The sequence below is a fragment of the Lissotriton vulgaris genome, chromosome 7, assembly GCF_964263255.1.
Source record: "Lissotriton vulgaris chromosome 7, aLisVul1.2, whole genome shotgun sequence".
Taxonomy (NCBI): Eukaryota; Metazoa; Chordata; class Amphibia; order Caudata; family Salamandridae; genus Lissotriton; species Lissotriton vulgaris.
The window spans coordinates 619,660,349-619,677,328 of NC_141695.1; the positions used below are offsets into that span (position 1 = coordinate 619,660,349).

The 16,980-nt window shown below is 44.1% G+C and overlaps 1 protein-coding gene across 1 annotated transcript in view; it reads right to left on the bottom strand.

Annotated features, from left to right (window-relative positions):
* LOC147702140 (monocarboxylate transporter 6-like) overlaps positions 1-16,980 on the bottom strand; it is a 311,541-nt gene that overhangs the window by 67,886 nt on the left and 226,675 nt on the right. The window contains exons 3-4 of the mRNA XM_086930781.1: positions 10,356-10,499; positions 6,686-7,534 (exon numbers count right to left, since the gene is read on the bottom strand). Of these exons, the coding sequence (XP_086786907.1) occupies positions 6,686-7,534; positions 10,356-10,499 (993 nt within the window). The remainder of the gene's footprint in view (positions 1-6,685; positions 7,535-10,355; positions 10,500-16,980) is intronic.

Here is a 16,980-nt window from a genome sequence, read left to right on the forward strand (position 1 = left end):
AGCACCTTTTTACCTTCATCGAATTCATCATTGCATGTCTTGACATAAACTGGTTGGTCACATGAATCTAATACCAACTTGTTATGCTATATGCTCGGATTTTAATCCCTCACTACGGTTTTTGTGTGTGTGTGTGCTCGCACTACAGCTGAGTTAAATCCTTTTTCACTTGAAAACTTCACTGACGCTGCCATTCCGTGAATTATTTTTCATTTTTATCTTCACAGGTTACAACACTGCAGCAGGACCTATTGGCCTGCACCCCGGTATAACTGACCAATAGAAGGTTGTATACCCGTATTGCAAGTTTTATCCTTCACCATTTTTCACTGTGTGGTACTATCTGTTGAGGTCCTGAAGAATTGCCATCAGGCATGAAACATGTTGACCATACTTGAGGGTAGCAGTTAATATTGCTCGGATAGTTCCGGGGCATCTTACCTCCCCTCTCACCCTTTTAACCAAGGGAGTCTACCACGAGAATAAAATAGGTTGTGGATTGACTCACCTTTTTTAACTTCACTTTCACGTCACGACCACACTCCCCCTGCCCTCTCACACGCATGCACCATATGGCCGGAACAAAAGATCTCCGATAAAGAGCCCCGTTTCGGGAGCCCGTCAGACATTGCAGCGTCAGTTTGACGAGGAGCAGAACCCATATGATGAAGCATGACACCTAGGTTGCTGGGTGTGTGAGGGTTTTAGTTCCAACTAGGGGATTCCCCCCTTCTCACTAGCACACACACACCTTCTTTCTTTCACTCTTCCCGGGGAACTTTGTACCTTTCTTGTGCTACCACACCAGACTTCACATACACCTGCTAACAAAATATCTCCAAGAGAATATTATACCCACTGGCCTTCAAGTACGCAACAAACCTGCAATCTTTGTTGACAATCCTAAATTTAAGGAACAATTCAGCTTTGAGCTAATAATTGCTCACGCCACTGGATGGTATTGGGGGTGGAAACAGCACTGAAACAAGTTGAGAAACTCATCAAAGAAATAAGTGGTGACTCGGCCATCACCAATGAGAAGGAGACACTAGAACGACTTGAGAAAGCATTGAAGGACTTTGACATAGAGACAGAAGCTAAGAAGTTAGACAAATTGGCAAAGGACGTCCGCTACTACGTTAAGAAAAAAACGTACCCCTATTTGCAAGAAGACTATTTCAAGCAGGACCATCAGGGAAGTTTCTTTAACAGAGGAAGAGGGGGATACAGAGGAGGATGGAGATTTACCAACTTCTCAGACTCTTCATACAGTACAGGAAGCGACAGCGAACAGGCTAGCTCGAGTACCAGCTATCAGCACCAGGACCCATGGTACCAATCACCACTAGACCGCCAAACTGGACCACCACCTTTTTTAAAGGAAACCAACTGGCGCCCACCGAGAGGCTTAGGTAGATCATGGAACAGACAACCACAACGTGGTCAGAACCAACAGAATTGGGACATGGGACATCAACAGGAACATAACCCCAAGCAAGTACGCTTCCAGCAAGAGAACCACGGGGTGATCAACACCAGGAGAAGGTCATACCAAAGGTAAATGAGAAAAACCTGATCATCAACTTATCCTCTCACATACTCTCTCCTGAAGAAACCAGCATCCTCAAGAAGGGCTTGTCCTTTGTGCCCACATCACACATGAATCGTTTCAACATAAAGGCAGAACTGCACAGGTTCTTTCGCAAGATCTGTCTTAGACACTTCTTTAAGCACTCGCTACCAATATTATCATACACTGGGATGCGTCCACCATCAACGTTCATGCCCTCAGCACACTCCGTATCCCACAGGATTCTGACGTTTGAGAGCGTGGTATTACGTGACGTCATAACAATTTGTGGCACGAGACCCTATGTGAAACATAACATCACACAAGGGGAACAACATGCCCTCAACAACCTGAAGAACAACAGAACAATTTTCATCAAGCCGGCGGACAAAGGGGCCAAAGGGGGTATTCGGTGACGGCATCACTTGTATTGCTCAGCTTGGTCTCCAATATCTTTGCTTGTACTTCACGTCACTTACGTTGTTTTCCGCATTGCTAAACCACTTTCCTGTTTCATCCACCGGGGTGACCTCTTAGCACATCTTCCTTCACTACGGCACCCGCTTTGATGTTCTTGCACCGTGCCCACATGTTACCCATTACTCACAAGCACTTCCTGTTTCCGCGTATTTGACTAACAGGCTTCTGTCTACCAGTGATTATTGTGAAGCATGCCTCACGCTTGCAGTCGATACTTATACTCCTTTACCTCAGGCCCTGTTATTCGCTAAAATTAGCATTTCTTATTATTCCTTTAGATTACATTGACCCCCTGAGGAAGAGCTATGGAGCTCGAAATGCATCGGGATATTTTGACTTGTTATTCTAAATATACAGTCATGCTGTTTGGAATCTATGTTTGAAAATTTCAGAATTGACGCATTTGATACATTTTCAGTTTCCAAAAACTTGATTTTGAAAATGAAAATACAAAGTGAATAAAACTTTGAACCATCTGAATACCTGTGTGTAATTACCAGCATTCTTTTAGCACATAGGAGTGCTCAGGAGCTCCACCTTACACCTGTAAGGTCTTTTTTCATTTTTACTGATCTTCATCCCCCTCCCGGACAGAAGGGGATTACCTTGAGCACCCTAAATATTTGGAAGTATATCGTACTCTTACAGTACACTGAATAACTTTTGGAGTGCAGCGGACCTCATTTCAATATCTTATCCTCAGATAAACACCCCGGGATAATTGATACATCCTGAAATAGCAAGGAGGGTGATGAAATATTCCTGTTACCAATAAGCTAAGCATCTACTATCAAGAGAGCAGGAGTATACGTGGTGATAGGTGAGTCCATTTCCTTTCTAATCAACTATAACTTTGATGTAAAAATAGGGAGAGGGGTTTCTAATGGTTTACCTTTCTGTCAACATCAGGGAAATAAATGAAATGAACACAAAAGGAACTACGCCAGATGTTTATATCAAGAGTGTCTGAAAAGCCAGAGATTGAATCTCAGTGTAGTAGGGTGAGCACACACCGTCTCTTGAAAGAATGAGTAATTAAATAATAGAACAACAGAAGGGACTATAAATATACCTTTTCCCTTCTAGATACAAAGAAGGCTGCTAAGCAGATTACTGCTTCCCTAGATTCCACAAAGGGGAGTTATATAGTTTCTCTTAAGGTAAGAGCAAAGTATAACAGAGGCATCAGAGTCTAATGACTTGAGCGTGAGAATGTTAGTATGACAGTGATCAATACCATTAAATAGAATATGATCAAGTGTGAGATTTACTAACTTAGAGGAATAAGGACATGAATGTAGGGGGATGAATGAAGGAGGACCGACAAATATCGAGAGGCAGTGCTTGAAACAGGAATTAAGGGTATTTAACCTTGACAATGTAAATAAAGCGTGAGATAGTATAAATTGATGTAACATGGATGTAATATATATCACGATGTATTAGTGACTATGGGCCATATGTAGGTAATTACTATTTACCGATTTTTAAATACAGAATTTTACCGATTCAGTATTTGAAAATCAGTAAATAGTATGTAGGCAATAATTCGGTTAAATTTACGGAATCAGTAATATTCGGTATTACCGATTGGTAAATACCGATTCGGTAATTCCCATTCATTGGCCCATAGGAATGAATGGGAAGCTATTCACTATTACCATTGACACCCTGTTCCACCTCTGAATCAAGCTTGTATGCACATGTGGCACACATACATGTCCTAAGGGCATGTATGTCTACCACATGGCACTGACAAAAAAGCAAAAAAATGTTTTTTTAAAGGTATTCGTTATTTACCACCAGCTTATAGTTGGTGGTAAATAACGAATCCTGCATGCAAAAATGCACTCACTTGAGTGCCTCCTACATAGGTTTCAGGATTCGGTTATTTATCGAATCTGTATTTTATGAATTCGGTAATTTACCAATTCCTTAAATTACCGATTCTGTAAATTACTGAATCCTGAAACCTGCCTCCTACATCTCACATCCCTAAATACCGGTCGGTAATGATGAAATTTACCGAATTTCACCGTTACCGACCGGTATTGCCTCTCCTACATATGGCCCTATGTATTTTTAAATTTTTATCTACAGAATATTTTGTGTTTTTAACAATTATCCTGAGGAAGTTGGTGCATAAAAAGCAGGATTCACCGAAACGCGTCGAAACGCGAAAAATCCCTTGTGGGTTTTTATATCGAATATATGTACAAGAATGTGTTTTTAAAACTTCTTTATTTAAATGTATATTGGAAATTGTGTTTTGATTGTGATATATCAGTGTTGGATTATGTAAGACAGATGAATTCCATTTGACTGTTTTCATGAACTAAGGATAAAATTTAACATTGTTTTTAATAAAGAAGATTGTAAACGCAATTAACATTGTCAGGTTAAATTTGGTAATATATATTTCCTTTTTGGTTATATTTTCGACAAGGCGGACAGTAGTAATATAGGTCTTTTGAGCGTGAATGTGTTGTCCAAAGGTGATTAAGCAATAGTGAATGAGAGGGAGATCGCTTTTTTGACTTTTTTGAGCATCAGAAGTATCGAACCAGGGTAACAATCTTTATTTTATTGTCAATTGAAAATGTACCTGTGAGCAATGTGCATATATAGGAATGACACAGATTATTAGCATTGAGGCTGGAAAGGTCAATCTGTATATATTGTGTATTGTATCTTTGAAACAAATACCTTTACCCTGCCCCTCACGCGTCAAAACTCACTACCACTACCCTAAGCTCCCCTTTGCTTCTTACACCCATGAGCACTACTAATAGTAATGCATAGCGACCCAATAATGCCTATTTTGCTGAGAGGTTCGACTTTATCGTATTTCTGCAGCACTGCCATTTGTTAATAAGTGGAGTTAAAGGGTGGGACTGCAGTCTCTGTTTTTCAGGGTGAAAGGACCCCTTAGATGAGGCCAGTGTTTTATCCTTTCCCTGATCATTGTTAATTGCTGCTGATGACAGCCACATGCAGAAATCTCACACATCTTTGTGCCTCTGTTGTGGCAGCTCCAGGCTGGAGACTAACCTGCTGTGAAGAGCCTCATTCTACCAAAGTTTGTGATGACGACAGCAGCCTGGAAAGGACACTTGAACAGAGAACCGCCTCAAACTGGTTTTGAAAGTGCAGACAGTGTATCAACATCTCATGTCTACTTTTACTGAATAAAAGTGGAACCCACTGACCAACTTGTTGTTACAGTACCGAGTTCTCTAAGACCAAGGAAGTGAATGCTCAGCAGAATACTCAGAAGACTGCTGTGCAATCAGAACTGGCATTTGACTAACAGACAGCTTCCTAGGGGCGAGGGTACATCACATGAAGGCTTGCCTTGCTGGAAGCTGTTCATCTGACTTGAGGTATCTAGAAGCCAAACTACTGGATAAGACAGAGAGGAGGCACCTGCCATCCCAGCAGGATGTGATTGTCCAGGAAGTGCCAGAAGCAGTAAAAGCCTAGTGTTTGGATTAACCATATGCAGGAGGGCAGCGACTGCAAGTCCCAGGTGTCGGCTGGCATCAGACTCTGAGTTGTGGTTACCATTGGGAACTGAAGTATCCATACTGTCCATCATACCCCTTGAAATCCGCTGATGCGCATGCAACTGCACGCCCCTCTTGGACATGTCAGTACCAGGATATGTAACACACAACATCCCTACCAGTGTAACTGTGGCTCCACCCATGCTGTTTTAACCAGAGAAGTGCAAACGTGTCTCATCCTGTTCCACTGTGACTGGAGAAGGGCGACCATTGCCCATCCAGTGTCAGTGTGACCCACAACCAGCGCCCAGAAGCATTCTGGAGAGTGACCATGACCAGAATCACTCTGTAGGACCCCTTAGTGAGACACATTTTCCTCCCACATTCAATACCAGGATTAAAACCCCTACAGGATCCTCCTCACCTGGAGGTGCTATGCTATCTGTTCCTTTTCCCATCTACAGGATGCTTATCTCTAGCTAGGCCCAAGCTTTACTCAAGAACTCAACAAAATAGAAACAGGTTTGCCTCTGAACTCCCAGAAACATCCAAAACCAAGTAACACTCTCATTCGTAGTTCAACTGCCTCTATATAGCTACATTGCCCACTCACCACTTGCAAGCCTTCATATACGTCTCACTTTTACAGACAGGAAAGTGAACAGGTAGCTAAGGGTGGCCCTGGAAAGTGACAGGCCACATACACTAAATATTCCCTTCGTTTCTCTGTGGAAAATGTTCTGTCCCCTTTCTCGGAGGGCAATATTTCCCACAGAAATATCAAGATGATATTAGTATAAGAATAGAGGAATAACCTCTGGGAGAAACTTTTACTGCTTCATCCAAAAAAACATTTAAGAAGGGGTAAAAATATAACAAGACCCTCCAACTCAGGGTTCAAAATTTTACGGAGAGTCAAAATGGCACTTTGAGAAATCTGGAAATTTTCATACGGCCCAGTGCACCACTTGTCTTTTGGGTTGTGATAGCATCAGTCGCATGCCCAATATATGACTGTGTTTCAGGCCAAATAGTTGCTTCCAGTGTCTAACAAATCTGTACCCCTCTTGATTTTCAGTAACATATTCTGGGAAATTACAACATACCAACACTTTTCACCTGAACTCACCTGCCAATGGAGGTCCAATGAGGATAGTGATGCTTTCCAGGATTGTGAAAAGTCCGAAGGCGCTTGGGAAGCGCTCCATGCCCACAATGTCCATGAGAACCTGGAAGACCAATGATCCGATGAAGCTCATGGAGATGCTGTAGGCCGCACAGTAGAAGACCAGAGCGGTGTAACTGTTCCACACTCCAGCTATCAGATTACTGGCTCCATTGACCATCACAGCTGTGCAGAAGACATAGAAGAGCCGGCTCTTAAAGAAGGGCCTCTGTGAGATGACACCAGCCAACGGGCGCACAAAGATGTTGATGAGGCCAATAATAGAAAGCAGCATGGCTGCCTTGCTCTCCTCAATCCCATGAGCAGTTGCATATGGCACCAGATAGAAGAGCGGAAGCACAAAGCCAAGTACCATCCAGGTAATGCCAAGGGTATAGATCTGATATCGCTTGTTGTGACACAGGAGATCAAAGGCCATGTATTTCTGTATTGTCCGACTGCAAGACGACATGCAGGTCCGAAAGCAGGAAGTAGAGGAAAGTGGTGGGCTGAGATTTCCATTCTGGCTGGACTCCGGAGTGGGATGTACACAAGCCTTTGGTGAAGAGGGCTGGGAGTGGATGGGTCTCATTATAGCCCCACAGACGCAGCAGTTGAGGAACACTCCCCCAAAGATGAGAAAGGTCCCCCGCCAGCCCATAAGATCCAGCAGGTACTGGGACATCAGTGGCCACACTGCCATTCCGATGGAGGCACCTGTAGAGGCCAAGGAATTGGCAAGGGTTCGACGGCGTACAAAGTAATAGCCCAGCACCGTGATGCCCGCTTGAAATGAGAAGCAAAGACCCAGACCTTATTGTGGAAAGAAACATAGAACACAAAATATTAGCAATGGTTTTCATGTGTAAAAGAAGGCAACTGTGGTTTTAATATACAGAAAGGTGTTCAAGAAGAATTCAAGAAAACCCTTAGGATGATGGAGACAATGAGATAATGTAAGGTGTGAGGACAGTAGCCAATTTATGTGGGTTTCAGGCATAATGTGTGGTAAGAATTGGGTTTGGGGTAGTTTTGAGGTGCTTAGCTGTACATAATTGTGTAATGTGGGACCTTAGGTATTGAGGTAGGCACTGTAGCCAAGAAGGCATTTGAGAGCTAATGAGAGCATAGTATAGTAGTATTTGTTTGGGGGCAGTAGAATCGGGAGTCGTGAGAGTGAACTGTGAGGCACAACTTGACATATGAGGTGTGAGGATAGCACCACCTGATGTTCCAAGTGTCTAACCATGTATCAGACTGAGCCAAAGATTCCCACCTGGAAAAGGCAGAGGTGTGCTGCAATGGCTATTGCCCATCTGTAGCAGGGAATACCATTTGTGGATATATGCAGCCATCTGCTCTCAGTAACTTGCTCATGGAATCGATAGCCGTAAGTGGTAAATCATGTCACCCACATATTCCCCATCAAGCAACTGTATGCCCTGGTCCTACATCCCCTCTCTATCTCCCAAGATTTTGTGTCTGGTGAAGATGAACACCTTGGCTCAGAATGCCTCAGGGAATCCGACTGTTAGTGAATGACAAGGGCTGAAGTCCTTAGGTCTCCTTGGATCTGGTCCTTCATGGCAGGTCAACCACTGGCATTTCAACCTCCTACCATGGTAAATGATGCAGTTGGGGACTTAAAATAAAACCCCATTGGAAATAATGTTCGATTATGTTACATGTTATTTTAAATAGTTAAAAATATTTAAAAAGCGAATTTAGTTCTATTTTTTTTAATGAAAATAGTACATATTTTTAATTTGAATAATAGCATATTTTAATAAACAAAATTGCATTTAAAAATCAGTGTAAGAATACCGTTTATTAAAATATCATTTAATGACTTAATACATTTTAGATATCACTGTAAATAATTATTAATGCATTTTTTTTACTTTAGTGGGATTGTAAATGCTGAAAAATAATGATAATTTAATGATAAATATTTGCACTAATTAATGATTTAATTTAAAATTAAGGTAATAGTGCTGTGGTATTTTTTTAATTAGTTGTTTATTTACAATAAATATATACAATTAATTTACATTCATATTTAAGTGAAATATTTGTATTTTTTCAAGTTTAATAAACTTTTAAGATTTTCCCTTCACCTTACCATAGGGAGACTACGCAGTCGGCCAGAGTTTATTACACTCAAAACTTAAAAAAGAAATTTTTCAAGTTAAAACGACTGTGAATGTATTTTCTATGATTTATAATATTAACGTAATTGTAAATAAATATGCTATTAATGTAAATATAATACACTAAAGTATATTTTCTGATGTTCAAAATAAAAATGTAATTCACACAACGTAAACAAATATTTTTTATTACAGATTCATTTTTAGCGATTTAAAGAATTGATAAAAAATTATTCAAATATATTTTAATAACATGTATTGTTACATTAATGTTTAAATGCAAAAAGGATCCTAAATTATTTTACAATCAACTTAAAAATATGTCAAATTTTTATACATTATTTTTAACTTTAAATTATATTGATTTATATTTCTAACTATTTTAAATAATTACATTTTACCTTATTTCCTATAGGGTTTTATTTTAAGTCCATAACTCTATTATTCGCTGTTGAAGTGTATTGCAGTACCAGTGGCAGGCCTTGTGTAGTGCTGGATTTAATACTGTTTTTAGCATTTTTCAATCATAATTTGCCTCCATCGCTTTTTTAGGGGTGGAGTGGTTTAAGTCTAGATTTTGAGCAACTTTGCACTTAGATTTTGTGGAGAGCCAAAAGTAGAAAAGTTACTTTAAGATGTAATAGTTAATTACGTGTGTAGAATTACTCATGAGTGCAATTTATTTTTGTTAGTAGCTTGTAGTTCCTTTATTTATCTTCTTTATATGTTCACATAGAAAACTTTGTATTGTTTTCCGTTTACATCGCTAGATCAATCTACATGTATTTCATCCTGAGGGGCTGAAAAGCCTAGGGGGATTTTCAAGGCAGGGCATAGAGTCATGGTCCAGGTAGGGCGCCAGTTTGAGAGTCTGTACTCAAGTGGATGCCCACAAGTGTCGTTGGGGTGTTGGCAGAATCTCTGTAAAGTCACAGGTGCGGTCTGTGACTGTAACAATGAGGAGTTTACTTCCTGTTTCTAAACCTCAACTATTCTCTATCGCTATGATAATAAGACAGCTTCTGCTGATCTCAAGCCCTCACATGCACAATCACACATACTTAAGGAACACGGCCCTACATCTAAGGCCGGACTCGGAACCCAAAGCAGCCCTGGTAATTTTCTTGGACCAGCCCCTGGGGAAGCACTGTCTGGACCCGTGAGGCTGGAAACTCTTGCTTGCTGCTTTTGTTACTGGGGGACGATAATGCAACACCACTGCAAAACCGGCCTCCACCACTGCAAAACCAACCCCCACCCTTACAGCCTACCGGGAAAACACCCGATGCCCGGTACTGCCAGTCCGGCCCTGCCTACTTACATACAGTGGAGAAGAAATGCATGTAGGGTGTCTCCGCTGTGACGTAACTAGCGATGCATAGTACTGGAAACGCAGCTGCTGGCTGCTGTGGTTTGCTTACAGAGGGGTTTATCCGGGTGTGTACTGAATCTGCTGTGGGTATGGCATATCTGCAGCAACTTACCTGCAATGAAACCTGCAGTCACATAAAGCTGAATGATGGTCTGGGCAAAGGAGCTGGACACCATTCCCACACTGGCCAGGATGCCTCCTATGATGACCGTCACCCGACAGCCATAGCGCTCCACTAGTATACTGCAGACAGGACCTGTGACATAATGAAGAGGCTGTGACAACCCACCACAAAGGTGCATGAACATATTCCTGTAACATAGGATAATGAAACTTCACACAACAGAAAGACCACCTAGGACATCTTTATTTCCAAATCGTGGCAAGGGACACGTTTTGCGAAAAACACTTTCTAAGTAAGGCTTATAATGATCATCAGCGGTGCGTCTGTTTCATGCCTTTAAGTGCACTTCCAGACTCTGCCCTGTTTCATGATAGCAACAGTCATACATCAGGCATAAAGGGATCAGGAACCAAAGGCAGGAGTGACAAAACTAGGCATACCGAGTGTCACGCTGAACAAGCCACAGTCTACCCAAGAAAGATACTCCCCCATGGAAAATGTGAAAAAAAGAGGGCCGAAAGGTGCATCTTACAGCACATTCTAAAAAATATATATTGGCTGAACGGCCATAGGTTTTGTAGGAAGTTCTGAACAGGATAGTATGAACTATGGCAGTACTGCAGTCCCTGTCACAGTAGCACTAGTTTTCAATAATATGGAATCAGGCATGCGCTTATGAGTAGAGCAGAAACTTGTACAAAATACTGGGTTACTTTCAAGGGAAAATTGCTGTGCCCTAGTAGAAGCACTGCCCGTGTCATATGCATTGAAAAGAACGGAAAATAAAAAATCCGGTGGCAGGTCTTCTAGTTTGTAAGCCTGCATGTCTGCGTGTTTCCAGCTTTCCGGGGAGGTGGCAGTCTCAAATGAGCTATTTAAGATCTTAAGGAGTTGGGGTGCAATGATGGAGCTCGCTTTGTTGAAGATGTGGTGGGGGCAGGGGTCTGATGGTGAGCCAGAGTGGATGGTGCTCATGGTCTTGATGGGGTCTTCGACGATGGCGTGGTTCCAGGAGATCAGGCGATCGGTGTGACTGGGGGGTGGTGAGTCTGGGGTGTCGTGGCTGTCGGAGGAGTCTGGGTGTTCAAGCTGTCGTGGATGTCTGCGATCTTGCAGTGGAAGAAGGTAGCTAGGGAGTCGCAGAGGTCTTGTGACGGCACATTGTCGTTGGAGCTGGGGTTGGCGAGTTCCTTCACGATGTTGAAGAGCTCTTTGCTATTGTGTACACTGTTGTCGATGCATTCCTTGAAGGAGGTCCCTTGGCTGTTCGGATGAGTTGGGGGTGTCTGCGGCTGGCGTTCTTGGGGCTGCATGGTTGTCCGGATTGTTGCTCGCGGCGCCATTTCTTCTTTAGTCTCCTGCAGGTCTGCTTGAATGGTTGGAGGTCAGCGATGAACCAGATGGCTCTTCTGTCGGTGCATGTGTTTGTGAGTTTCTTGATCGGGGCAAGAGGGTTGGTGCAGTCCTCGATCCATCGCTTGAGGTTGCGGGCGGCTGTGTCGGTGTGGTCGGTCGGTGGGTCTCGGGCGAGGGTGGTAGTAAGCTGGTCTTCAGTGACCTTGATCCAACTGCTGTGGGGCATTCTTTGCTGATGGTTGTGTGCTGTGGTTTTCTTGAAGGAGAAGTGGATGCAGTGGTGGTGGGTCCAATGGAGTTCGGTGGTGTGCCTGATGGAGACGTGGCTGCTGGCGGAGAAAATGGGGTCAAGCGTGTGTCCGGCGGAGTGGGTGGGTGTCGTGACGGACTGGCCGAGGCTGGTGAGGTTGTCCAGTACTGTGTTGGGGTTGCAGTCATTGGTGTTCTCGAGGTGGAAGTTCAGGTCTCTGAGGAGGATGTAGTCTGTGGAGGCCAGGGCGTGCGCGCTGATGGCATTTGTGATGGAGTCAGTGAACTGTGGCCAGGGTCTGGGGGGTCTGTACACAAGGGTTCCTCTGAGGGTGGTGTTGGGATTGATGTGGAACTGGAAGTGCAGGTGTGTGTTGGTCGAGATTCTGAGGGTATTTCTGTGGACGATGGCGATTCCTCCTCCCGGTCTGTTGGTGCAGTCCCTGCGGGTGAGGAGTTCATCCAGGTCTCCGTCAGGAAAGTGACGTCCGGGGAGGAAGTATCGAGTAGGTCCTAGAGTTCGACGGCGTGCCTGTGGACGGAGCAGGTGTTGAGCAGTATGCATCTGAGGTCAACTACCATTGATTCGTTGTCAATGCTTCTCTAAAAATTACCCACTACTCAAGAGCACATTAATCTATTATTTACATTTTTTCTGCAGTATTTTCCGATGATACTTGCATTCTCTATTTTTGATAGAGCCTGTAGGGTCATTGTAAATTAACTATTTTGGAGGTATGAGGCGTTAAGGTGCCACATCTGTTTCTCCCCTTCTCCTCGCTAATCTCTCATGTGGAGTAAGACTGTGGCACACATAATTCGAGGTGCCCCGGGCAAAGGGTACCAGAGCCTTGTGTGTGAATGATGTCTAGAGATGGAAACAAGAAAAGGTCTATGCGAGAAAGCGAACCATGTGCCTCTGAGGCATGTGTGTATTCCCTTACTTTGGGGGTTCCAGACCCTCCATCCATCGCATAACCCAAGGTTCATCGCTCATTTGTCCAGTATCCTTCCCTCTCTAATCTGGTGCCAGGCACACACAGAGCCCAGAGGGCTCAAAATATCATTAAAATCCCCCCATAAGCGTTCTGCTCACCGGAAGAGATAATATGAGATCTCTGATGGTCGTCAATGTAGAGGTTCCCAGGTGTGAGGGGTATATAGACACTTAACAGGTTATTGAGGGTTCTATTCAGCAACTTCTCTAATATCGTATATCTCCCCGGGTTGTCACAGGTAAGCCTAGAAATTACCACCAGTAGTGCTTTATGAAGTATGGTATCTATTCCCCTGGATCCCACATGGTGTTCCTTGTTATAGCCATAACATGCTGGGAAAGTACAATTAGACCCCAATAGGTGGGTATCTTGGAGCATTACAACTTGTTAAGCGTGAAGTTGTAGGATCTGCAAAACAGCTCCTCTCTTAACCTGGTCAAGGAGACTGTTCAAATTCCACGTCAGTACTGTAAAGCTATTCATAGTGGCTTCTACAGCAGGGTGCTCGTGGGATTGCATGAGCAGGGAAGATGACCCTTGGGTGACTCCACTCACCCCAGGTTGCAGCAGTGGGAATATACAGTATGTAGGGCGGTGTGAATCAGGTGTGGAGCAATGGGTGTCCTGACAATTGAAAACAAAGCAAACAGCATAACAGCCCAACCAATTTCCTGTCAACCAATTCCCCCCATACCTTCTTCCTGTAGAGGCATCTGTTACCTGGACTTGTATCCCCAATCATAAGTAGGTGGCATCAAACCATCATGTGGGTCGCCTTTTTACTTCTCATCCGTCAAGAGTTATGACCAGGATATAGTAGTGCTGACATGAAGAAGTTCAGTGTGGCCAGTTTAGCTGTCTCTCGCAGGTGAATTAATGATCTTTCCCCACTGGGGTAGTAACCTCCCGCTCCACACTATACTCCAGTGGTGTCTGTATGGCATTATTCCTGCTTCTCCGAGTCAGAGGTAGCTGGCGTCTCTAGGAGGCTCCGATGTTCCCTGCGGGAGGGCTTCCTATTTCTATATCTCCGCTGGCCATTGCCTGTCTCAACTTGGCCGCACAATCCAGCGTGGTACGGCCACAGGGGAATGGGGGAGACTGGGCAGGGGCGGCTCCTCTACTAGGGCGGAGGAGCGTCGCCCCTCTGCTTTCTCGCAGTGCGAGAACCAGAAACATGAAATAGTATTAACTACCATTTTATGTTTCTGCTTCTCGCACTGCGAGAAAGCAGAAGGGTTTGGCTGCGGCGTGCGGGTGGACAGGGCTGCTCTGCGAGCAGCACTGGGTAGGGGAGGAGTGGTGTGCTCACTCCTGAGTGGGCATGACTGGTTTGGTCGGCCATCTGGGACCGACCAAACCAGTTATGCCCACTCTGCCCTTCTCCATGCAGACTGCAATGCAGCTTACATGGAGAACATGGCCGGGCCATGAGCCCCTGGCTGGTCAGCGTCCCAACCAATCACAATGCTGCTTGCAGCATTGTGATTGGCTTAAGGGTGGGAGCCTGACTGCCTGCTTCCTGTTCCTGGAGAGCTGGAGCAGGAGCAGAAGCAGAGACGATGCAGGACTCGGCCGACGGAAAGGTACGTTAAAAAAAATATATATTATTAAATTAACCTAAGCGTGACCCCCCTCACGCGTGATCCTCAGTCCCACCGCGCGCAACCCTCAGCCCCACCGCCCACAACCCCCAGTCCCCCCACAACCCCCAGTTCCCCCACCAGCGAGTCATGCCGGCCGCAACTGAGGCTGGGTAACTCGCATATGCTTCTTTTTGTTAACCAGTCTTGGGCCCCCTTTGAGTTGTCAAAGAAGTGTGACCTGCCTTTGCTAACTACTTGCAGCCTCTCTGGGAACAAGATGTGTATACTGTAGGCCCATGGCTTTTCGATTTTCTTTTACCTGGTCGTACAATTTCCATTGGGTTTCAATGTGGCAAGTATAATCCTGGAATATCTTCACACGGTTGGCTAGTCATTTCAGCCTTGCCCCTCACAGGATAGCTTTCCTATTCCGACAATTAAATAATTTTGGGGATCACAGGTTATGTTAGATACCCAGAGGGGGTGTCTGGGCCAATGATCTATGTGCTCCTTCAACAATAAAGCAGTCTGAAAAAAGGTCACTGTCAATCCATGATTTCACCCACTTATCCAGGAATAATTCTGGTGTCGACCCCCCCCCCCACTCCTGGAAATCCAGCAAAGTAAAGATTACTTCTGTGCACCCTGTTCTCAGCGACTTCGGCCTGCTCATTGAGGGACGAGGAGGATGTAGTCAGGCGGGTCACATCTGTTTTAAGATCTCAATCGCATCCTCCAACTCAGGGATGCACCCCTCCAACTTTGCTGAGGTATTATGTCAATTGTGGCGCAGGAGTGCGATATCCACTCCAACTTCTCCGATCTTGGACTCTAGGGCAGTACGCGAGTCTTGATTCACTTGTAGGATCATTGTGGTGTCTCCCCTTCCTTGTGGTCCTTCACTCTGGGAAGCCTCACCACCGTCTCACCACCGCAGGCCGGTGCCGTAGATTTGTCAATCTTAGTTATGAGTCGGGAGCCGAAGGCTTGTCACACCCCATCGTAAGTTTTTGGGGTTAGTTGACGGTGGCAGCAATTGGGGCTTACACAAGGATGAATGGTGCAGTTTCTGGCCCATCTGCCTGTCGTAATCTCCACACCGTTGGCACGATCAGCCGATTTTCTCATGTCCTGATGAATGCCATGGACCCTCCTGGCCACTTCTTCAATAATAGAGTGTTTCGAGGGACACAGGCCTATTTTGAACTGCAGCTTAGTAGGTTAATATTTTGCTACAGGGATCTTAATTTAATTTGTCAAATGTAGTTAACAATGCTAATGATTAGCTGGGAAGTTTAATAAGGGTGCTGCAGAGATCCGAGTCTGCAAAAAGATCTTTACCTTAAAGTATGTCTCTCATTTTTGTTGTGGCTACTTCTTGCCGCTTTGAGAGGTTCCTATCCATCCTGATTTTCCTGACCTTGGATTTTGGTGCTAAAAGTGTAACACATTGATTTGCTGCCTTCTTACTTAGCTGCTTCAGTGCTGGGGTGTCTTTCATTTTCGCATATTTGAGAAACACATCCTCTAGACAAGAGGTGCTGTATAGTTCGAGCTATTTCAGTGCAGAGCCCTTGGATCACGGGGTGCAGCAAAGTTGCACCTGCTGCCGTACTGAGCAGGGACATAGCTTGCTATGTAAAATTGAGGGGGGTGAACTTCAGAATTCCCAACAATCACGCTGTTAAAATACATTATACGAGAAACAGGGCAGAATGGGGCCTTAAGGAGCAGTAGAAGGGGAGAGGAGTGTGGTTTGTGAGGGTTACTTATGATAGAGCACAAATTGCTCTGGCGGTTGTATGGGTGCATCATAATCATGAGTAGTCCGCACCCACATATAATCTTTATTATGTTAACATTTGTGTCATTAGGATGTGTACTGTAATAATGTATAAAGTGAGGTGATCAACATATTTTTGTGTAGACTCTGCAATACAATTTCATACAATTAGACTAAAATCTTGATGTGAAGAATTCTATAGGTCACTAACAAATATTATAATTCGTATGCTTATGTAATGTCTTGATTTAAATGTGCACATTAACATTTAATTTAGTGTTGCTCCTTATGTTGGCCGAGTTCTGTAGGCCTAAAGTGTATTCCTCCCTGAAGTTTTTAGTTGGGTTTGCTAGTAGAATTCATGTATATCCAGAATTTGTTCTTTCTCACGTTTCTTTTGTGGTATACAACGGTTACCACGCATATTTTACAACGCGGTACCGTTACCACGCTACTTTTACCACGCAGGTCGTTACAACGAAATGCGCTGGGGGGCGCTCCAGGATAGTAAATACTTTAATTTACTATCCAACTCCTTTCCCTAGAGTCCACGGGGACTGGAGTTGGAATAGTAAATTAAATAATTTACTATCCACCGCCCCTCCACGCAAGTCGTTGTAACGACTTGCGTGGTAAAAGTA